This window comes from Bufo bufo, chromosome 2 (assembly GCF_905171765.1).
Source record: "Bufo bufo chromosome 2, aBufBuf1.1, whole genome shotgun sequence".
Lineage (NCBI taxonomy): Eukaryota > Metazoa > Chordata > Amphibia > Anura > Bufonidae > Bufo > Bufo bufo.
Genome location: NC_053390.1, coordinates 541,438,643 through 541,462,839, shown reverse-complemented (window position 1 = coordinate 541,462,839; position 24,197 = coordinate 541,438,643). Strand labels below are relative to the sequence as shown.

Here is a 24,197-nt window from a genome sequence, read left to right as displayed (position 1 = left end):
AGGAATCCATGAATAACCAGGACTCTTCTCAGGTGGCCGGGACTCTTTTCCAGGCCTAGTCTGCAATTATTGTGATGTTGGGTCTCGGCAACTATTTACTTTTAAGTTTTAAATAACAGACCACTGAAATCATCCTGCCTGTCTCTACTTTATACTGCCGTTAGTATGGGCAGCATAACGTTAATGACAGGTTCCCTTTAAAGGGGTTTTCCAAGATTGTTTTTAAAAGTTACAGTATAAAATAAACTAAATCAATTACTCACCTTTTAAAAAAAAACACTGCTCCAGTTCCTACTGGACCTGCAACATTCACGTGACTGCTGCAGCAAATCACTGACCTCAGGCACCACTTATGCGTGAACAGCGCATGACCACTGAGGCCAGTGACTGGCTGCAGTGGTCATGTGAACCACTGACGTGAAATCATTGCTACAGGATCAGCTAGGACTGAAGCTACAGAGGTGAGAAAGTTTTTTTTATGTTACATTACCCCCTGCTCATTGTTTAAGCATCTATTCTTAAGACTCTGTGTTCGGCCATTCCTTTATTATTCCTGCTAGAATTTATGAATTAATTACTGTCAGTTTGCAGTGGAGGTCCAGATGGGTGTGTCCCTGCACAGTCTACTACTATCCAATTTAGTGCTGCTAGTGTCAGTCTGTGTAGGGACACTTCCCCAACTAGTAATACCCAACTGGACTTTCACTGCAAACTGCTACTAATGTATTCATAACTTCCAGAAGGAATAATAAAGGAATGGTGCAACAAAGTCATGAGAATAGATGCCTTTTAATGAGGGTTACAGTATTCATAGACTTGGATCTCATATTCATCTGAAGATGACCTAGTTCTGCAATGTATTCATCATGACTCCAGAAAGTTCCAGTCCAGAAAGACTCCAGTGTTTTATGCAGAAATGTACGCATGTTCCTGTATGTTCAATAGTAGGTATGCGGTCAGCAGGTAGGTTCTTATGTATATGCTCCTCTACTTCACAGTACAAACAAGAAAAAAAGACACCCCATACAATGTCATTAAAATCATCCATCACACAAAGCTACAAACACCCGCTGTGTAAATCTTCCTGACACACAGGTTTATTATTCTCTCTCTCTTCATCCCATTCTTCTTCATATGTGGAATGTTCTTTAGTCATTTATCTCCGTTTTGTACCTCCGAAACCTTAAAAAAATAAAACAAGCAAAAAAAATATAAAAAAATATATATAGCCTCTTTATTTTCCTCTAGAGGACAGGTAATTTCACCATAGCTCTCTGGGCAGAGGGTGCATGTTAGTCATGTTGATGAATGACCCTTTACTTTAATAGGCCTTTATTATATTTTCACTGCCAGTAATGTATTTTAATTACATATAGAGCACCACGTCTGTGCAGTTAGGGAAATGGAAAAAACATTATATATTATAATAATAATATACAGTATCTAAAATTTTGTAACCCTAAAAACCTAGTTGTACTAGAAGTTGATTTTAATACGATAGTTACTTTTCAGGAATTTCTAACAGTGTCAGTAGATGTAATTTACAGCAAAGGTTAAATCAGTTCATAAATGCACTACTCAGTATTGCACTGATCCTGAGTCACAGCCTGCGTCATACTCCAGAGCTGCACTGATCCTGAGTCACAGCCTGCGTCATACTCCAGAGCTGCACTGATCCTGAGTCACAGCCTGCGTCATACTCCAGAGCTGCACTGATCCTGAGTCACAGCCTGCGTCATACTCCAGAGCTGCACTGATCCTGAGTCACAGCCTGCGTCATACTCCAGAGCTGCACTGATCCTGAGTCACAGCCTGCGTCATACTCCAGAGCTGCACTGATCCTGAGTCACAGCCTGCGTCATACTCCAGAGCTGCCCTGATCCTAAGTCACAGCCTGCGTCATACTCCAGAGCTGCACTGATCCTGCGTCATACTCCAGAGCTGCCCTGATCCTAAGTCACAGCCTGCGTCATACTCCAGAGCTGCACTGATCCTGCGTCATACTCCAGAGCTGCACTGATCCTGAGTCATACTCCAGAGCTGCACTGATCCTGAGTCATACTCCAGAGCTGCACTGATCCTGCGTCATACTCCAGAGCTGCACTGATCCTGCGTCATACTCCAGAGCTGCACTGATCCTGCGTCATACTCCAGAGCTGCACTGATCCTGAGTCATACTCCAGAGCTGCACTGATCCTGAGTCATACTCCAGAGCTGCACTGATCCTGAGTCATACTCCAGAGCTGCACTGATCCTGAGTCATACTCCAGAGCTGCACTGATCCTGAGTCATACTCCAGAGCTGCACTGATCCTGAGTCATACTCCAGAGCTGCACTGATCCTGCGTCATACTCCAGAGCTGCACTGATCCTGCGTCATACTCCAGAGCTGCACTGATCCTGCGTCATACTCCAGAGCTGCACTGATCCTGCGTCATACTCCAGAGCTGCACTGATCCTGAGTCACAGCCTGCGTCATACTCCAGAGCTGCACTGATCCTGAGTCACAGCCTGCGTCATACTCCAGAGCTGCACTGATCCTGAGTCACAGCCTGCGTCATACTCCAGAGCTGCACTGATCCTGAGTCACAGCCTGCGTCATACTCCAGAGCTGCACTGATCCTGAGTCACAGCCTGCGTCATACTCCAGAGCTGCCCTGATCCTAAGTCACAGCCTGCGTCATACTCCAGAGCTGCACTGATCCTGCGTCATACTCCAGAGCTGCACTGATCCTGCGTCATACTCCAGAGCTGCACTGATCCTGCGTCATACTCCAGAGCTGCACTGATCCTGCGTCATACTCCAGAGCTGCACTGATCCTGCGTCATACTCCAGAGCTGCACTGATCCTGCGTCATACTCCAGAGCTGCACTGATCCTGCGTCATACTCCAGAGCTGCACTGATCCTGCGTCATACTCCAGAGCTGCACTGATCCTGCGTCATACTCCAGAGCTGCACTGATCCTGCGTCATACTCCAGAGCTGCACTGATCCTGCGTCACAGCCTGTCATACTCCAGAGCTGTACTGATCCCGAGTCACACTTCAGAGCTGCACTGATCCTGAGTCACAGCCTGCGTCATACTCCAGAGCTGCACTGATCCCGAGTCACACTCCAGAGCTGCACTGATCCTGAGTCACAGCCTGCGTCATACTCCAGAGCTGCACTGATCCCGAGTCATACTCCAGAGCTGCACTGATCCTGAGTCACAGCCTGGGTCATACTCCAGAGCTGCACTGATCCCGAGTCACACTCCAGAGCTGCACTGATCCTGAGTCACAGCCTGGGTCATACTCCAGAGCTGCACTGATCCTGAGTCACAGCCTGTCATACTCCAGAGCTGTACTGATCCCGAGTCACACTTCAGAGCTGCACTGATCCTGAGTCACAGCCTGCGTCATACTCCAGAGCTGCACTGATCCCGAGTCACACTCCAGAGCTGCACTGATCCTGAGTCACAGCCTGCGTCATACTCCAGAGCTGCACTGATCCTGAGTCACAGCCTGCGTCATACTCCAGAGCTGCACTGATCCCGAGTCACACTCCAGAGCTGCACTGATCCTGAGTCACAGCCTGCGTCATACTCCAGAGCTGCACTGATCCTGAGTCACAACCTGCGTCATACTCCAGAGCTGCACTGATCCTGAGTCACAGCCTGCGTCATACTCCAGAGCTGCACTGATCCTGAGTCACAGCCTGCGTCATACTCCAGAGCTGCACTGATCCTGAGTCACAGCCTGTGTCATACTCCAGAGCTGCACTGATCCTGAGACACAGCCTGCGTCATACTCCAGAGCTGCACTGGTCCCGAGTCACACTCCAGAGCTGCACTGATCCTGAGTCACAGCCTGCGTCATACTCCAGAGCTGCACTGATCCCGAGTCACACTCCAGAGCTGCACTGATCCCGAGTCACACTCCAGAGCTGCACTGATCCCGAGTCACACTCCAGAGCTGCACTGATCCCGAGTCACACTCCAGAGCTGCACTGATCCCGAGTCACACTCCAGAGCTGCACTGATCCCGAGTCACACTCCAGAGCTGCACTGATCCCGAGTCACACTCCAGAGCTGCACTGATCCCGAGTCACACTCCAGAGCTGCACTGATCCCGAGTCACACTCCAGAGCTGCACTGATCCCGAGTCACACTCCAGAGCTGCACTGATCCCGAGTCACACTCCAGAGCTGCACTGATCCCGAGTCACACTCCAGAGCTGCACTGATCCCGAGTCACACTCCAGAGCTGCACTGATCCCGAGTCACACTCCAGAGCTGCACTGATCCCGAGTCACACTCCAGAGCTGCACTGATCATGAGTCACACTCCAGAGCTGCACTGATCCCGAGTCACAGCCTGTCATACTCCAGAGCTGTACTGATCCAGAGTCACACTTCAGAGCTGCACTGATCCTGAGTCACAGCCTGCGTCATACTCCAGAGCTGCACTGATCCCGAGTCACACTCCAGAGCTGCACTGATCCTGAGTCACAGCCTGCGTCATACTCCAGAGCTGCACTGATCCCGAGTCACACTCCAGAGCTGCACTGATCCTGAGTCACAGCCTGGGTCATACTCCAGAGCTGCACTGATCCCGAGTCACACTCCAGAGCTGCACTGATCCTGAGTCACAGCCTGGGTCATACTCCAGAGCTGCACTGATCCTGAGTCACAGCCTGTCATACTCCAGAGCTGTACTGATCCCGAGTCACACTTCAGAGCTGCACTGATCCTGAGTCACAGCCTGCGTCATACTCCAGAGCTGCACTGATCCCGAGTCACACTCCAGAGCTGCACTGATCCTGAGTCACAGCCTGCGTCATACTCCAGAGCTGCACTGATCCTGAGTCACAACCTGCGTCATACTCCAGAGCTGCACTGATCCTGAGTCACAGCCTGCGTCATACTCCAGAGCTGCACTGATCCTGAGTCACAGCCTGCGTCATACTCCAGAGCTGCACTGATCCTGAGTCACAGCCTGTGTCATACTCCAGAGCTGCACTGATCCTGAGACACAGCCTGCGTCATACTCCAGAGCTGCACTGATCCCGAGTCACACTCCAGAGCTGCACTGATCCTGAGTCACAGCCTGCGTCATACTCCAGAGCTGCACTGATCCCGAGTCACACTCCAGAGCTGCACTGATCCCGAGTCACACTCCAGAGCTGCACTGATCCCGAGTCACACTCCAGAGCTGCACTGATCCCGAGTCACACTCCAGAGCTGCACTGATCCCGAGTCACACTCCAGAGCTGCACTGATCCCGAGTCACACTCCAGAGCTGCACTGATCCCGAGTCACACTCCAGAGCTGCACTGATCCCGAGTCACACTCCAGAGCTGCACTGATCCCGAGTCACACTCCAGAGCTGCACTGATCCCGAGTCACACTCCAGAGCTGCACTGATCCCGAGTCACACTCCAGAGCTGCACTGATCCCGAGTCACACTCCAGAGCTGCACTGATCCCGAGTCACACTCCAGAGCTGCACTGATCATGAGTCACACTCCAGAGCTGCACTGATCCCGAGTCACAGCCTGCGTCATACTCCAGAGCTGCATTGATCCTGAGTCATACTCCAGAGCTGCACTGATCCTGAGTCACACTCCAGAGCTGCACTGATCCTGAGTCACAGCCTGCGTCATACTCCAGAGCTGCACTGATCCTGATTCACAGCCTGCATCATACTCCAGAGCTGCATTGATCCCGAGTCACAGCCTGCGTCATACTCCAGAGCTGCACTGATCCTGAGTCACAGCCTGCATCATACTCCAGAGCTGCATTGAGACTTCTGCTGGCAGTTACTGGGAGCAATTCACAAACCAATCTCTAAAAACAAAGCTGCTCCAGCCTGACCCTCTCTGCTACCCTGCATTCTGGTAATTATTTTCTATATTAGTGCATGGTGTAAAGACTAATCCTCCCAGAACACAGATCAGAGCAAGTGGGAGATCCTGGAGATTGGTGTCAATGCAGCCATGAACAACAATAGTCTATAATACAGCATATAGAGTACAGATGGTAAAATGAGGTTCCGAGGTATGCCTATATCAGATTGGTGGGAGTCCGATTCCCGTCACCCTTGCTAATCACCCCTGTGGGCACGGTATCCCCTCCAATATTTACCTGCACGCAGTCTAGATGGGAGTGCCATTCACTTGAGTAGGAAAGGAAACTATAATTACACTGCAGGTAGGACAAGGACTGAAGAGGACGTAGTGCTGGCAGAGAACCCCTTCCGAAAGCTGATTGTGGGGGTGCCGGGAGTCAGACCCCCACCAATCTGATACTGACGACAGGTTATCAATATCTATTGCCCAGATAAGGCCTTTAATTGTAAGAAATTGATACCTGTGACCATAGGTAGTGAAGTTTGGTTTACCAACTGTATGCAAGTTCACGGACTCTCTTTTTTTGACCGGGGGGGGGGAATAGTTGTAAACATATTTTTTTGAGGCTGGTGGTTCTTAAGTAGGTTATTTTGGTGGTAAATATCTTGGTTCTGCAGTGGCCAGTAAATACTGGAACCAGTATACAGACAAGTATTACTTTGTATTGTGGTGATCACACTGTGGCTGTCACCCAGTATGGAGTGAACTGTCCCTGCCGCTTCCCTTATCTGCTGCGAGTACTTTTAATGGTTCCGTGTGACAGGACACTGTCAAACAGCCGAGCCAGTGGCAAGCTGATGGGTGCAGTGACCTGTAATGACATGTGGCATGTAGCGGCCTCTCTGGAAATGCTCATGCAGCTGAAACACCATTATCTTCACTTGAGGAGACACCACTGGACTGGCAGAATCGCCAAAAAACAAGCACGCTGCCTACAGGAAATACACTATATACATAGAGGATACCTCCTGCTCCTAACACCAGATGTATGCGCTAAATAACATTTCTTTACGTCGCATCAAAGAATTAACCCTTTCCGCACAGTAACTTATGTAAAGTGCAGTGACTGTGGTAGTGCTTGCACATGAGGAGTTACGCCCCCGCTGCCTTTTAACAATTAGCAGGGTAGATTATAAGGGTCTTCTAAAGATGGCTCCTCTGCCAGTTCTCTGAGGCCAAAACTGCATTCCCTTAGGTCACATACAAACTTGCTGTAGCCAGCAGCTTCCTGCCAGCCAATCAGCAGGGTACCCTTTGACATTTTAAAGGGGATTTTGTCGAGGTTTTCCCTATATAAGCCACCAGCTCCTATTAAATGTATACCACCCAGAGCTGTTGACCACCTAATGTGTATGGCGTCCCCCGAGTCTCCCCGATTGCACTTACCACTGTTTTCCTTGAGTTTTCCCCTTAGTTACAGCTGTTTTGAATCCTACATTATAAGGGTCTTCTCAAGATGGGTCCTCTGCCAGTTCTCTGAGGCCAAAACTGCATTCCCTCAGGTCACATACAAACTTGCTGTAGCCAGCAGCTTCCTGCCAGCCAATCAGCAGGGTACCCTTTGACATTTTAAAGGGGATTTTGTCGAGGTTTTCCCTATATAAGCCGCCAGCTCCTATTCAATGTATACCACCCAGAGCTGTTGACCACCTAATGTGTATGGAGTCTCCCCGATTGCAGATCTGCGGGAACGTTATCAAGTGAGAAATAAAAAAAAAATAGAATAACTTGCTGTAACAATTGGCGGAAAGGATAGTCAAGGATTTTTTTTTTCTTATTTTTTGACCCCAGCAGTGGAAAGCGAACATCAAGTGTTGGGAAGGGGTGCAGTATTTAAGAAATCTCATCCATGGATGTGGGATATGGACCGCAATGACATTTTTGAAGCAACTCTCCAGTGGGGGAGGTAGTAGTCATGCTTCACTATTGAGCCTGTGATAATATTCTGATCTTACCTGATGCTGTTCTGACACCAGAGCTGCGGGCTGACGAGCCATGGAATGAAGACCCACTCCACGTGTTGTGATTAGGTGTATATGGTGAGTAATGTGTACTAGACCTAGGCGGGGGGAAAAAATATATAACATGGTGATTGTATTCCAGGCAACACTTATATATATATATATATATATACACACACACACAGATTATTCATTAGTAATTGCACCTGGCCATGGTATAGAGTTCGGAGGGGTGCATTTTATTAAATATGGGACAGAATGGTGTGAAAACCTAAAAGAAGCTTTACGCCTCCTATAACCCCTGCCACCACCATTCCAACACTTACTGGGTCCTCACTTGTCCCAGTAAAAGACACAGGAGATACCTACTCAGCCTATCAGTGGTACAGGGAATGCATAGCAGGCATCTCCTGCCATGTCCTATGTGTCCAGACCAGCAAGGGGGCACTCTCAGCGGGAGGAGTAACGCTTCCTTTATTTTTATTTGCATCATTCACCAACCCACAGAAATCACATTTGTTGTGAAAACCCCCTTTCAATCTAGTAACAGGGGTTGTCTCTTCACTGACAACCCCACTGATATAGGAGCTTCTGCATCGATCAGCTGGGCACCTCGGGTCCAGCTCTGAGCTACAACAGGACAGATATAGGTAGCATAGCCACAACTATTAACTTAAAGGGCTTGTCCAATCCTCAGGATAGAAGACCACTATTTGATCAGTGGGGGGTCAGACACTGTGTACCCCGCTGATCAGCTGTTCTGCAGTAGATCCGGCACTAGAACTACACAGCTGTGTCTGTTGTAGTGGATGGCGTCCATTCACTTAAATGGGAGCAGTGCTTCAGTGACTAGCTGTGTAGATCCGCCACAGAGCCGTTGCAGAACAGTCTGTGATCCTCATATTGGGCAGAATACGACAACGCGCCCTCTAATGAAAGGTGGTATATCACAGGGCGGTGTTTGTTATTCATTGCCTGTGATATGATTTCAGTAATTTTTTATATTTAAATGATTTTCATCATTATTTGGGTACTTTTACGATGGGATTTTTACCATCTATTATGCAATTCGTACATCATCTAGTAACATTGTAGTTGGGGATCATCGCCTCAATTTTATACATACACGTCTGTCTAAAACTTACTGTCGATTGCCAAACAGGTAACCAAGGATACCTCCAGTTCCCAAACCAGTCCAAAAACCAGGACGTTGGTTTGCATGGCTACCAAAGGATGATGCCCCTCCAAAGTTACTGAATCCAGATGAAGCACCTCCAAAGTTACCGAATCCAGATGAAGCACCTGAATAAAATAAATTAGATTAGAAATATACAGGTAGTCTGCTGTCAATGTTTCAAATATTAAAAGGCAAACTCTACATTAAATGTGGGTTAACTTTGTAAATAATTTGATTTACTTCTAGTTTACTGCCTTTACACTAAAATAGTCTTTCTCTGAACTTGAGGCAGTTTATCACGGCAGAAACTGCCCTATCTGCAATGGTGAGCAAGCAAAACAACAATGCATCTCTTTAACCACTTCTTTACCGGGAGATTTTCCATGTTTGCATTTTCATTTTTCACTCCCAGCCTTTCTGGAACCATAACTTTTTAATTTTTCCGGCTTGTTTTTTGCGAGACAAGTTGTACTTTATAATGGCACCATTTAATATTGCATATAAAATAGTGGGAATCTGCGAAAAATTCTAAATAGGGTAGAACTGAAAAAAATACACAATGCCGCCACATTTTTATGGATTTTGTTTTGCGTTCCCTGCGAGTTAAAACTGACAGCTATACCATATGTGTATAGTTTTTCTTGTGTTTTAATCTTGAAAAAAATATTTTTTTCTTATCTCCATATTCTGACCTCCATAAGTTTTTTGTAGTGACATCTAGGAGCTGTGTGAGGGCTCATTTTGTTACAAGACAATCTGTAGGTTTTATTGATACCATTTGGGGTATCTATGATCACATTTTATTACATTTTTGGGAGGAGGTGGAAGGGATGAAAAAAGGACAACTCGGCCATTTTGACTTTTTTTCCCGTTACGCCATTCGCTGTATGGGATAAATATTTTTATATTTTAATAGTACGGATGTTTTCAGATGCGGTGATGCCTATGATGTTTTTTTTTTATTGTTTTTTTTTATTCTGGGGAAAGGGGATGATTTGAATTGTTATATATATATATTTTTTTTACCTTTTTAAGTCACCCTAGGTGACTATAAGAAGCAATCAATAAATTGCTTCTGCAATAGATTGCATTGAATTGGTAAAGAAATTCAATGCGCTATTGCTATGTTCTTATGGAACCCTGCCACCTGCAGGGCTCAATAGGAACTACAACTCTGAAAGCCCTGGTTTCTTCAGCGAGATATTCAATTTCAACCAAAAGCTCCCCTGTTTGGTGATCAGACCCAAGAGCGTGCCCTGCTGGGTTTTCATCTCTCAGATGACGTGGTCACATATTGACTACAGCATCTAAGTGTTTACATTTCTGCAATCATCATTATTGCTGATTGCAGACATTACCCCCAGCTATAGCACTCGCTCCATTGTGGAGTGGGCATCATCTTTAAAGTCGATCTTTAGAGTCATGCGCCCGGTAGGAATATGGTTAAAGAGGTTGTACACCCTTACAGTCATTTCTATTGCTCCAATATATCTGAAATGCAAAAGCCTGCAAGGTGCAAATATCCTCTAAACCCGTCTGCTTCTGAAGCTCCTGCTGACCAACAAAGTCAGTTAGATTTCTGGCACATCTTCTTTTCCCAATGTATTTCTAGGACTTCCTAGGAAGAAAAAAAAAACATAAACTAAATTAAAACATTTACCAGTAAAGTCTGACTTGAAACCTGGAGGCGGAGGTGCGCTAGTTTGGCTGTTGCTTTGATGTTCAGGTCCATAATTATCAGGTTGAGGATGCTGTTGCTGACTTGAAGGACCACTCAAAAATAACTTGTACACACCATAAGCTAGCCCCAGGAGGAACAAAAAGACAATGACCCCACTGCCATCAGAAGAATGCTCAGCGTTCCAGCTTTTTGATTTCCCTTGGAAAAAGCCAGAGCCAAATCCTGTTGAACTGTAGCCACTTTGAGATCCCTTCCTTCCTTCCTCTGTTAGTTCCAGAGTGTACTCCAGCCCACAAGAGCCACGAAGGATGTATGGATCTTCAGGATAATCAAAGCCCTCACAGCTTACTTCAACCTTTCCAAATCTGTAAGAGTTGTCCATGTCCACCTTGCATTCCCACTGAAATTCAAACAGAAATATCATTGAGACCACAGAATTCACAAATCGGGTCACAAATGTGATTACCGATAATTAATGCATGATACGTAAATTTTTTTTTTTTTTTTTTTAGAAAAGTACCTATATGTGTGTGAAAAGCCTACATAGTTAAAAATTACAAAAAAAATACATTATATTGCCCACCTCAGTGCCACACCTTTGTTTTCATGCTGCCAGAGCTTGCTAAGGGCAGGATTACCAATATAAAAGGACTACAGTTCCCATGATTCCTCTACCCTCTCACAGTCGTCGTCTTTATTTACACCTGCTTGCATGGCCCTCTATTACAAGGGGTACAGTAGTGTTGTACTTACTTTGAGATCTAATTTTGGTGCTAAATGGCACACATTAGGTCATGTCCCTTTCTGTTAAGCCACGCCACCGTGTCAAGCTAGGTGCAGAGAATTTCGCGAGAACTAGATCTGCTAAAAATGTGCCAGATTGCACAAAATTTGGCAGTTTACTACAGTGTCTAGGTGCGCTGACAGAGTACAGGATGTCACACAAGCACCAGGAGCATGGCTTACAGAGGCCTCTCAGCGAGAATACATTAGTAAGTGACATCTTACTACATGTATACAATTCCATGAGTCTGCTATTGGCTGACATTGGCTGCACAGTATATATATATTTTTTTTTCATACAGTTGTACTGAAATGCATTAGACACTACAGTTTTCCTTACAGTCGACACAATGGTATACTAATAACTATTAGCCAAACGGGACATTATTTTGGCTATTAAAAGTCAATGAGCACCTTAGACATACATTAAGAATTTACAAGTCAAGCAAGGTTTCTAATCTTTACAATGCATAGAATCTACTTAAAAGGACCTGTCACCGCTCCTGACCTGCCTGTTTTAGTTTCAAAGGTTATTTATTGAGGTTTTAAGACAGTGCAGCTAATGATGTCACATAGGAATCATCAAGGTGTACAATAAAAATACAAAACAATACAAAAATAAAAAATAAAACTATTGGACAACATACCAAGAACAGTACAAATATAAGTACATGAAGAAATAACGGGGTTCAGTATTTATGCAAGTCACCAGACAAGGCTAGTATATGTAGATGGTAAGGTGGCACAAAGTAAAGGAAGCAAGCTATAAGGTAATACAATAACAAAGATCAGTAGAATGGGAGGAGGACAACCAGGGCTCCCAGAACTTCTCAAAGGCCACAAAGCACAAAGGTATCTGTGCGGATAAAGAAGTATCCTATTGACTCTGTCCAGTACTACCTGAAAACTAAGTGAAGTCGACCGCCATTTGAAAGCTACATGGATTCTAGCTGCTAAAAGTATATATTGTGATAACTTAAATTTGGCATAAGTTAACCAAGAGGGTTTGTCCCCCAGGAGACAAGGGCAGAGACGTGGAATAGAGGCATCCCAACACTGAGGATAATAGAGTGCATATTCGGCTCCAGAATCTCCTCACAATTGGACAGGCCCACCATATGTGAAACATTGTGCCCTCCTCATCACATCCCTGGGAGCACCATGAAGAGACCTCAGGGTATATGCGGTGTAGTCTAGCTGGGACCATGTAGGTCCTATGCAATATCTTTATTGATGTTTCTGCTAGAGTGGTCTGCCAAGATCCCTTAGTGAGAGTCTGGGAGAGTCGATACCACCTAGAAGCTGAATATTCTACCTCCAAGTCCTCCTCCCATGCTTTCATATATGGTAGTTTAGATCCTTCCGTTACACCATTAAAGGATAACTGTCATATTTTCATCAAAAAATCTTTTTTAGCATATGTTACTGCTGCAGCAGTAGGGGTGGGCGATATGGCCTAAAATCTATATTGCGATATAATTTTAAGCATGTGCGATATGCGATATATATTGCGATATATTGTTTTCTATATTGGGGGGGAGGTTTAAACTTTTTTTTTTTTTTTACTTTTTATTTAATAACTATTAGCCTCCTTAAGGGCTAGAACCCTTGTCATATTCACCTTAATAGAGCCTCTGATGTGCCCCCCCAGCCTCTGATGTGCCCCCCCAGCCTCTGATGTGCCCCCCCCCCAGCCTCTGATCTGCCCCCCCCAGCCTCTGATCTGCCCCCCCCAGCCTCTGATCTGCCCCCCCCAGCCTCTGATGTGCCCCCCCCCCCAGCCTCTGATCTGCCCCCCAGCCTCTGATCCGCCCCCTCTGGTAACTCAAACCCACCCCCCTCCCTCCCTCCCCAGTATTAATCATTGCTGGCAGTGGCCACAGGGTCCCCCTCCCCCCATCATTGGTGGCAGTGGCCACAGGGTCCCCCTCCCCCCCATCATCATTGGTGGCAGTGGGCAGTTCCGATCGGAGTCCCAGCAGTGTAATGCTGGGGCTCCGATCGGTTACCATGGCAGCCAGGACGCTACTGAAGTCCTGGCTGCGATGGTATGTTAGTGAGCAGCATTATACTCACGTGCGCTGTGGCCGCCGGGCACTCCTTCTCATAGGTCTGTGCGGCGCATTGCTAATGCTATAAGCATTAGCAATGAGCCGCACAGACAGAAGAAGGAGCGACCGGCGGCCACAGCGCACGTGAGTATAATGCTGTTCACTAACATACCATCGCAGCCAGGACTTCAGTAGCGTGACTCCTGGCTGCCATGGTAACCGATCGGAGCCCCAGCATTACACTGCTGGGACTCCGATCGGAACTGCCACTAATGATGGGGGAGGGGGGGGGGAGGGGGACCCTGTGGGATATGGCCGGCACATTCATTGGTGGTGCAGTGGCCACGGTCCCTCCCCTCCTCCTCCTACTCTGTCCTCATTGGCGTTCAGCGGCAGCCGCGCACAGTGGGGAGGGAGGGACTCCCTTCTTCTCCCTCCACTGTGCCGGCCGGCTCATCAGGAGAAAATGGTGCGCACAGAGAGCGCGATCATATCGCGGTCCGGCGATATAGGCGATATGGCGAAAATCCATATCGTGGCCCAAATTTATATCGCATATCGCCTATACCGCCCACCCCTATGCAGCAGCATTATGCATAAAGCAATATTTAGTTTCTTCACATACCACTGTTTTCCTTGAGTTTTCCCCTTAGTTACGGCTGTTTTGAATCGGACCGCCCCTCTGTCTTCCTAGCCGGAGACAGGCAAGCCATAGCAATGGTCTTTTAAGGGAGCAGTGGAAAGGGACAGGACACATTAATGAAAGCTGTTATTATAAGGTAATTACAGATCTTTTGGCAATCATTGACAGACGAACTCAGGTATACATGTCTAGCTGTAATAAACTAGCAAATAAAAAAAATATGACAGTTATCCTTTAAGTGTTCCACACATCCTAGATAATAGACCTTGTTTGTATAAAGAATAAGTTACAGAGCGTTCAAAGGGTATGAAATCAAAGGAGCCGTTAGACGTCTGAAGGGAGTAAAAAAAGAGAAGATCCGGTTAGCATTAAACATTTCCCTCGTGGGGAAGTCATATCTGTCCTTAAAGTCAGCTAACAAAATTAGTCTACCTCTGACCAGAAACTTGTGTAAAGAGCAGAGCTTATTGGATCTCCACCAATTTAATGTGTGAGCCTGCAGCCCCGGTGGGAACGCAGGGTTTCCCAAAATATATTCTAACGGGGAGTTTTTGGACTGTAGGGATAATTTTAATCTAGCCGAACTCCAGAGAAGTAAAGAGTAGTGAGAGAAGAGGGACCTAGTGCATAAAGTAGTCGGTAACGGGAGGTTAGACCAAACCAGGGCCCTCCACGTCAGTGGAGTGAATAGTGATTGTTCTAGTGAGATCCACAGCGGGCGCTCTTTAGGTTCAAGGGGAGTCAGGAACAATTGCGCTAGTCTAGCTGCTTTGTAGTGTATTTAAGGAAGTCCGGAACTGAGAGCCCCCCCCCCCTGGGACTTATTGCGACACATTGTTTGCCTAGCTATACGTGGATGTTATCTGCCCATATAAACTTCAGGGCCTCAGTTTGTAGAGCTTTTAGATCAGAGCTAGGTACCGGTACAGGGAGAGTTCTGAATAAATATAGCAGTCTGGGGAGGACCACCATTCTGACAATATGAATTCTACCTACCCAGGATACTGGGAGGGATCTCCAGGCTTTAAGGTCCTCTCTAATTATGCGATACACGGGAGGGTAATTAGTTTAGTATACCCTTTCCAACCTGTTAGGCAAAGATATTCCAAGATACGGAATGAAATTATGTCGGAGTTGAAAAGGGAACTTTTGTGATAGGAGGGATGTAGTCTGGGGGGACGAGTTACAAAGAAGATTAATAGAAAGCCCTGAGACCACGGAGAACGAATCCAACACCTTTAATAAGGATGGGAAGGATATAACAGGGATGGTAATGGAAAGAAGGAGGTCATCAGCAAATAAGCTTAATTTATGCTCTAGACCTCCCAGATGGAGCCCAGTAATATCAGGGTGAGATCTGATGTGGATTGCCATGGGTTCCATAGCAAGGACAAAAAAGGCGGGCGATAGGGGGCATCCCTGACGTGTGCCCCCTCTGAATCAGGATAGGTGAGAAGTGAGTCGCAGGAAGTTTTAAATAGGCTTCAGTACAGTAAAGGGACTGAATGGCTTGTAGTGGGGGCCCCTAATGCCCATAGCGCTCATAACCTTGGAGAGATAATCCCAATCCAAGGTATCAAAGGCTTTTTCAATGTCAAGAGCCAAGATGGCCAAGGGGGTATGGGTCCTGTTAGCCTCATGGATTATATTCAGGATTTTTCTGATGTTATCTGGAGCCTCTCTGCCTGGGATAAATCCCACCTGGTCTCTATGTATAATGTCTGGTAGAAATTTGTTAAGGCGACGAGCCAAAATTGAAGTAAAAGAGATGGGCCTGTAATTGGAGGGCAACAAAGGGTCCTTATTTGGTTTAGGTATTACAGTAATCCTAGCAGAAAGGAATTCCAAGGGAGGTGTGGCACCCTGTAGAAGAGGATTACAATATTGGGCAATATGTGGGGTTAAGAAAGGGGCAAATTTTTTGTAATAAAGTGCAGATAAACCATCTAGTCCCGGGGCTTTACCCAACTTCAAAGTTTTGATGGTGTATGTCACCTCCTCTGCGGTAATTTCTCCACAGAGGCTGGCCAGCGCATCAGGGGAAACCTGAGGAAGAGGGATTCATGTTAGGAAGTAATCCTCCGCGATCCCAGGGCCTGCTGGGGGTCTGGAATATATTTGCTGATAGAAAGCCTGAAATGTATCATAAATGGTATTAGGGATAGAAGTAGTACGTCCATTTCTGGTGCGGATTTGGAAGACCTGATTAATCCTCTGCTTGGCTTTCAGTTGTCGGGCAAGCATCTTATCGGGTTTGTTAGCATATTTATAGTAGTAGGAGGCAGTCCATCGGAGAGCTTGCTCTGTGCTATTGGATAGCAGCACATTCAGCTGCAATTTAGTATATTTTACAGCTTTAAGAAAGTAGAGAGAGGGGTTCCGCTTAAGTGCTCGAATTAGTCTACTTAGTTTAGCCTCCAGCGCTATCTGGGCAGAGTCCCGTTCCTTTTTTAATCGGGATGCCACTCCCACAAGTCTGCCCCGAATAAAAGCTTTATAAGTAAGCCATTCCATAGGATTGACCTCAGGTGTAGCGTTCTCAGTGAAGAAGGTCTGCAGCTCAGCTTGGAGTTGATCATATATTGCCGGGCGGGTTAGAAGAGACTCATTCAGTCTCCATGAATACGGAGCATGACTAGGGCCAGTGAAGGTGAACTCCGCCAAAGCCGCATCACGATCAGACCAAGATGACACAATATGCCTAGAGTATAATAAATAGGGCAGGCTAGATGTATAAGTAAGTATCATATCAATACGAGTATATACCTTGTGTGCCGGGGAGTAGTAGGTATAACTCCTTTGTGAACCATTGTGCTCTCTCCATGTATCAGCTAGGGAGAGAGATTCAAGCACTCTACGTATTTGGGCCAAAAGAGAGATCGGGCGGGGATGATGGGGGGTGGGGGGACGGTCTAAAATAGGATTGAGGACTTCGGCTATGGTAAGTGAGGGATTCAATAATCTGCCCCACTTTGAAAAAAAGGGGATGGGGTCTCCAGTTGGGGCATATACATTAACTATACATAAAATATCATCCCTATAAGTGCCCACCAAAATCACATATCGACCTTCGGGGTCAATAATAGTTAGATACAGCAAATGGGAATGAGTTTTTAAGCATAGTGATCACTCCCCTACTTTTAGAACAAAACGTTGAAGAGAAGAATCTAGTGTATTGAGGGTGTATATATTTTGGGTGAGAGGTGGAAGTGAAGTGCGACTCCTGCAGGAAGAGGACGTCAGGCGCATGTTTTAGGTACGTGGAAAAAGCCTTTTTATGTTTCTGTGGGGAGTTAAATCCTCTTACATTATGAGTGAGGATTTTACACATAGTATATTAATATATAGAGGAGCTTGGATGTGAAGTGGCACCGCCGACATCTCCCACAAAAGCCCACCTGTAGCCAACCTCCATCCGTGACCTGCGATTATTTAAAGGAACATACAGAATGTACCCCTGGTTTACAGTAGAACAATAAAACGTTAACATAGTAAGTATAAACACTAAACAATTAGGTAAGCAGCTATGCCTATCTAGGCCAGCAAGAAAGAATGTGCCAAATGGAGGGAGGTCGGGAGCATCACCAGCCACCCAAAAGAAAGAAGTGGGTAGGTCCCACGAGGTAGAAGGAAAAGGTAGAGACTTGCGTCAGGCCATGTAGGCTTAGTCCGCTCTTCATCCTTGTAGGCTTGGTGGAGTGCGTGATGATCTTCAAGGGTCACCGCTCAGGAAACAGGAGAACGGCATGCCGAAAAGGTGGTAACTGGTACTTTGGTCCAGACTCTGGCTTGTCGCTGAGGTTTAGGCGGTGCTGTAGATAGAGGTGGATGCTCCAATGGGATTTCCGCACACTGAAGTACTTCGCCTCCCTCAGATGGAGAGTGCACCGTATGGGTGCGAGAGTTCAGTTGAAAGGTGAGGGCAAAAGGGAACCCCTACCTGTAGCGCACTTGTGCCTTTTGCAGGGCCTGTGTCACTGGTCTTATCTCCCACGCGTCTACGGAGTGTTGAGGGAGCCAGGTCAGCATAAGGATGGACTGATGGAAGACCAGGTAAGTTGAACAAGTTCCGGGCTGCCGATAGGATTTGGTCTCTCACCTCTGGGTAATGGAATTTCAGTACAACGTCTCTCGGTAGATCCGGGGAGTGGGGTTTACCCAGCGCCCTGTGGACCCTATCCATTCTCAGCTGGCCCGCTTCAGCTTGGGGAAGTAGCGCTTCAAATAATGTGAGCAGGGTGTTTGGTAGATCAGAAAAAGTTTCTGGCAGGCCCCTGATCCTCAGATTTCCTCTTCATATTCTTGAATAGTTTCGTCTGACCTTGTTCCGGGGCTGCAGCCTCCGACGGGTGACCACTCTCTGTGCAGGAGGCAGGGCTAGCAGGGGACGCCACTGGGTCCACCATGATGGTGTTCCTGGCGAGTCGGTGTCATGCCCCGCTCTGACGATGTGCGGAGGTCGGCCAGGATAGCAGCACGAGTTTAGTGTTTGTTTTGGAGCTGTGCTGGATCCGCCTCTCATCAGGTGCACTGGGTCATTAGTTTAAATAGCACACCATCCAAGTGCTCTGAGCGGATTATAGGAATCATTGTGGTCTTGGAAGCTAGGAAGGAAGGTTGTCTGTTCCAGCTCAGCAAGCTAAGTGTGATTTCAAGTTTGGTTGTTTTGTGTCATCTCTCCCATCCAGGTTCTGTGCAAGCAGGCTGCTCCTATTTCCCCTCTTCACCACCTTAGGGAATTTAGGGTGTTTCAGCCCAGGCACGGGACACATCATACCATTAAGGTCTGCATGTGGGCTGAGCAGTGCAGGGAAAGAGGTCAGGGATTAGCTAGGAGGTGACCCTTCCCCTGTCTCTCGCCCAGAGCCTGGTAGCGTCTGTGAAGGAGTTGGTGTACCCGCAAGTTTTGCTTTGCTCTTGGTGCGGGTCATCCTCTGTGTTTGAATAAGGGTCTTATAAAGGTTAGAAAACAAAAACGACCCGGGGTGTCCCAATGGAGGGGGGGGGACAGTGCCCACCCAATATAACCACAGGGGGCACCCGTGATGGGTAACTCGGTACAAGCTCCTGAGTACAATAGCAGAAAAACAAAGAAATAGAGCTCATAGTACCAAAGAATAAAAAAGTAGATTTTATTGGGACATGATTAAAAATACATGATTATAGAAGCCAGTAAATCTGATGCCATTAACAAAGCAAATAGGGGCAGAGGAAAGAAGAGAAAAAGCGCCACCCTGGGGTAAACACACAGATCAAATAATGCAACATTACATGGGGATCATAGAAAAATACTCAGTACAGTGACCAGCCTATGAACCAGGTACAGGTTGAAATGCATAGGTAAGTCGATGGTCAGCAAGGGACCCCACACGGCAATAGAACATGGTTTGTTTGGCAAATCCAGAAATAAACAGAACAAAACAAACCAAAAAATGAAGACCCGGTGTGGTGGGACACCAAGGTCAAAATACCGTATGCGTTGGGGTAGCGCCATCCTGGGTTGTTTAGCACACGGTCCTTTTTAGGTGAGTCCTGGTCTTTGCTATCACTCCCACGGTACTTTGACTTTGGTGTCCCACCCCATCGGGTCTTTATTTTTTGGTTTGTTTTGTACTGTTTAATTCTGCATTATAAACATGGGGGTCTGATCTGAGGTCTAAATAGGGGTCCTAACATTGGGGGACTGATCTGAGTGTCTGAATGGAGGTCTTATAAACATAGGGGTCTGATCTGAGGTCTGATTGGAGGTCTTATTAACATTGGGAGTCCGATCTGAGGTCCAATTGGGGTTTGATTAACATTGGGGGTCTGATTTTCCTCCTCTAAAACCTAAGTGCGTCTTATGGGCAGGTGCATTTTATAGGGTGAAAAATACAGTAATAAGTTATACTGAATCTCCTTCCATAAAAGAATATGTCTGCTCAGCTCCTCCTGCTCTATAACATGCTGCCTCAATATGACAGGTTCCTTTAGTGAGGAGGCAATTAAAATCTAAAAAGATCTGCCGCTAGGTATCTAATAGTTTTCCATCTATACGTGCACTACCTTTCCAATAAAAGTGTACTTTTGGGGACTTTGGTTCCCCACAATCTCCACAGTAGACAATTTACCTGGACATCGATGCCATCCCATCCTCTGTTGTGACACTGCACCACGTGCGGTATCATGGCGCTACAGCCAGCGCTACCTCCAATGCATTTTAGCTGTGGAATAGGAGCTGCACGCCGTGCATTGGTGTATCTGTCAGCATATAATGTGATAGCCTGGACCTCCCTCAGCAAAACACGCTCTGGAATAATAAACATTTTGGTTTATTTCATCGTTTTAACATAACAAAATCAATAGAATATGTAAAGCAAAAAAAATAAAAAATCTAAAGAAAATCTGTAAAACATACATGAAACCCCACATTAAGCAATCCACAGCTAAATATTTGAATAGGCTGATTAAAGGGGTTATTCCACGCCAAAATATTTGACAAGTTTTCAAACCAGCACCTGGATGGGAATTCTTTTGTAATTGCATGTAATTAAAAAGGTTTTATCGCCGCTGAAATATTCAATAAATTCTATCTGTATAGCGCCACCTGCTGTTGGCACTTTTTCTAAATTCTCTGTCTAGCTCACTGAGGTGGACACACGTGCTCAGTTCCATCCTTCAACTGCCACCAGCTGCAGCAGACAGGACACACCCCCTAAGCTGACAGCTTGAAATAAATCTAGTTTAACAATTGGAGCAATGAATGGGGAGATCTCTGGTTCCATGGGAGGTGCAGGGCTGGTTCTAGCTTTGTTAGAGATTGTCATATTCTATATGGTGTCTGATTTTAATTTTTTACATTAGTCATATGATAACCCCTTTAAGACAGGATCCCTACTAGGGCATACTGACATCCTAGCAAGGGAAGTCTCTACTATTCACCCTCAACCCTCATGAGTCAGAGTGAAGAGTCGCTATCTGTCAGCAAACTTGTCCTACCTCCAGGCCTGGCCATGTATTATATAGATGGCAAATCAGATGTATGGTTGCCATGTAAAACCAGAATTTACCTGCATGGAAATATATGGCTAGCCACTGTTATTGCCGGTGGGCTCTGGCTGAATGCCAGCCTTCCTTTAAAGGGAACCTGTCACTGGGATTTTGTGTATAGAGCTGAGGACATGGGTTGCTAGATGGCCGCTAGCACATCCGCAATACCCAGTCCCCATAGCTCTGTGTGCTTTTATTGTGTAAAAAAAAAAAAGATTTGATGCATATGCAAATTAACCCTAGATGAGTCCTGTATGTGAGATGAGTCAGGGACAGGACTCATCTCAGGTTAATTTGCATATGTATCAAATCGGTTTTTTTACACAATAAAAGCACACAGAGCTATGGGGATGTGCTAGTGGCCATCTAGCAACCTATGTCCTCAGCTCTATACACGAAATCCCGGTGACAGGTTCCCTTTAAGGACAATTTTTTCTTATGATTGCATTTTACTCATTTTTGGCTAAAAATCATTTTTTTTCAATAGGTCTTGATTAAAAATATTGAGCCAAAGTGTTAATTGTTCGTCTAGCTGTGTCAATCCTACTTTCACTTTGTGCCAGTCATCTAAGGCTACTTTCACACTAGCGTTTATGCTGGATCCGGCAGGGTTCAGCAAAAACGCTTCCGTTACTGATAATACAACCATCTGCATCTGTTTGAACGGATCCGGTTGTATTATCTTTAACATAGCCAAGACAGATCTGTCATTAACTCCATTGAAAGTCAATGGGGGACAGATTCATTTTCTATGGTGTCAGATTGTGGCAGAGAAAACGGATCCTTCCCATTGACTTGCATTGTGGATCATGATGGATCCATCTTGCTCCGCATCCCAGGACAGAAAGCAAACTGCAGTATGCTGTGGTTTGCCCTCCGGTATGGGAACGGAACGGAATGCATTTTGGTGCACTCCGTTCTGCTCAGTTACGTCTTTTCCCCATTGACAATGAATGGGGACAAAACGGAAGCGTTTTTTTCCGGTACTGAGACCCTATGACGGTTCTCCATACCGGAAAATGTTAACACTAGTGTGAAAGTAGCCTTATAAACATTATCTCTAAATTACTTAAGTCTGTATTACACTGCCCAATTTTTTGGCAGATGATCGCGAGTATGAACACTCGTTAGCGATCATCTTGCAGTGTAACACTGCCGCCGACTGCTCGTTCATTGGGCAATCCAAATCTTTTGACATGTTAAAAATTATCGTTTGCAGGTGGCAGATAATGGTGTCTAATAACGATCTGCTGCCGGCAAACCAATAGACAGGAAGGGGGATGAGTGATGGCATAGTGATGCTGCGGAAGAGGTTACTGCATGTAATAGCAGAGGTCTCCTCCGCAATCGAGCAGGCAATTGCTGGGAGGGAACACTTCCTTCCCGACAATTGTCTGGTGTAATAAAAATCAGTAAGATAAGGAATGAGCTTTAATGAGTGTTTATAAGGTCGGAGTGCAGAGATAAGGAGTCCTTCGGGTGAGCTGGCTGAACGTAGAGAGAGAAAATTCAGAGGCTGCTACTAGAGCATCTCAGCTCTGTACAGAGAAAAGGGCTCCATATTTTTAATAAAGACCAATTGAAAAAAATTATTTTGACCTCATAATGAGTACAATGCAATAATACAACAGGTGTACATATCCTTTAAGGGCATCTGTCAGATTTGTACCTATGGAACTGGCTGACCTGACCTAGAGGCTCATTTTCATAGAATAAAACATATTTCTCAGTAATGCGGACACATATGAACATGGGACCAACACAGATGCCTTCAGCCCCAAGTGCACATACAACAGGTCAGCCGGTTTCATAGGTACATCTGCTGACAGATGCCCTTTAAAAAAAAGGGGGGGGGGGGGGGGGCAAGCAGGGTGACAACATACATGGCCACCATCAGAGTGGTGCAGGAAAGTGGTCACAGCTGCCTAGGCCCAATCAGACCTCCTAGGGGCCCATACCCTCTAGTCACTACCATTACAGCTCCCAGTCACCCAGATTATGGAGCAGATAACCTGTTGATCTAGGACCAGGAGAAATATCACTGCAGAGTTGTAATACAATGAAGCTGATTTCTTAGGTTACATTCACACGATCGTATGTATACTGCAGTCCGCAAAGCGCGGATCCGGACAAAATACGGATGACTTTTTATTTGGGGACCCATTGTAACAATGCCTATCCTTATAGGACATCTTCTATCTTTTTTAAAAGGACTGCAGAACGGAAGTACGGATATGGACAGCACGCAGAGAGCTGTCTGCATTATTTGCGACCCCATTGAAATGAATGGGTTTTCATCCGATCCACAAAAGAAAAATAATAATTATCAGATGCGGACCAAAATTGCGGTTGTGTAAATGGGGTCTTAGGCTACATTCACACATCCATTTAAAAAACAATAGTGCCCTATGGGGTTATCCATGCGGCCGTTTTCTTATATTTGGTCTGTTTTCTCGGACTGACAGTCCCCGTACAATTGAAAGTCATCGTGGTCAAATCATTTATATTTTTCCTTTTTTTTGTTAATTAATTTAAGATGTCCTTAGGGGAAATCAGTTGAAAGCAGCAAACAAAAAAATGACTGGCACACCAATGGGCACCAAGGTTGGCCTAGAAGATTTAAAGGGTTAAATGAGTTTGGGCCACTGATCTCACACTGCCAACATACAGTGAATAGGAAACCAAATTCAGGTGTCCAGGAAAGCTGAGTGACAACTTTCTGGGGTCATGTCCCACACAAGCCCAGCAGTCACAGACAAGCATTACCATGCTGATTCCATCCGCAGACCCCCGACAGCTGTATGGCGGCAAGCAACGGAAGCATCAGTCCCAGAGAAGCCATGGCTCCGGTAACGATCGCCTTCAGACTAGAGATGTCGCATTACCCAGAGTTACATCAGTCGCCTACTTCCTCTACCTGCAGCCTTGTCAAACGTCTATTGGTCGAGCGTCACAAGGGGGCGTGGTTATCTTGACTTTGTCCGTT

The 24,197-nt window shown here is 46.0% G+C and overlaps 1 protein-coding gene across 2 annotated transcripts; it reads right to left on the bottom strand.

Annotated features, from left to right (window-relative positions):
• Positions 1-84: 84 nt before the first annotated feature.
• SARAF (store-operated calcium entry associated regulatory factor) lies at positions 85-24,133 on the bottom strand. 2 transcript variants are annotated; one of them, XM_040418036.1, is made up of 6 exons: positions 23,978-24,133; positions 20,293-20,471; positions 10,685-11,105; positions 8,993-9,149; positions 7,842-7,945; positions 85-1,182 (listed from the first exon to the last, which is right to left on the bottom strand). In XM_040418036.1, exons 1-6 carry the CDS (start codon positions 24,051-24,053, stop codon positions 1,157-1,159), a joined length of 963 nt encoding a protein of 320 aa, XP_040273970.1. In that variant the 5' UTR covers positions 24,054-24,133; the 3' UTR covers positions 85-1,156. The 2 variants fall into 2 exon arrangements, with proteins under 2 accessions (XP_040273970.1, XP_040273971.1); XM_040418037.1 differs by having other exon boundaries at positions 90-1,182; positions 8,993-9,119.
• Between the last annotated feature and the right edge of the window lie 64 nt (positions 24,134-24,197).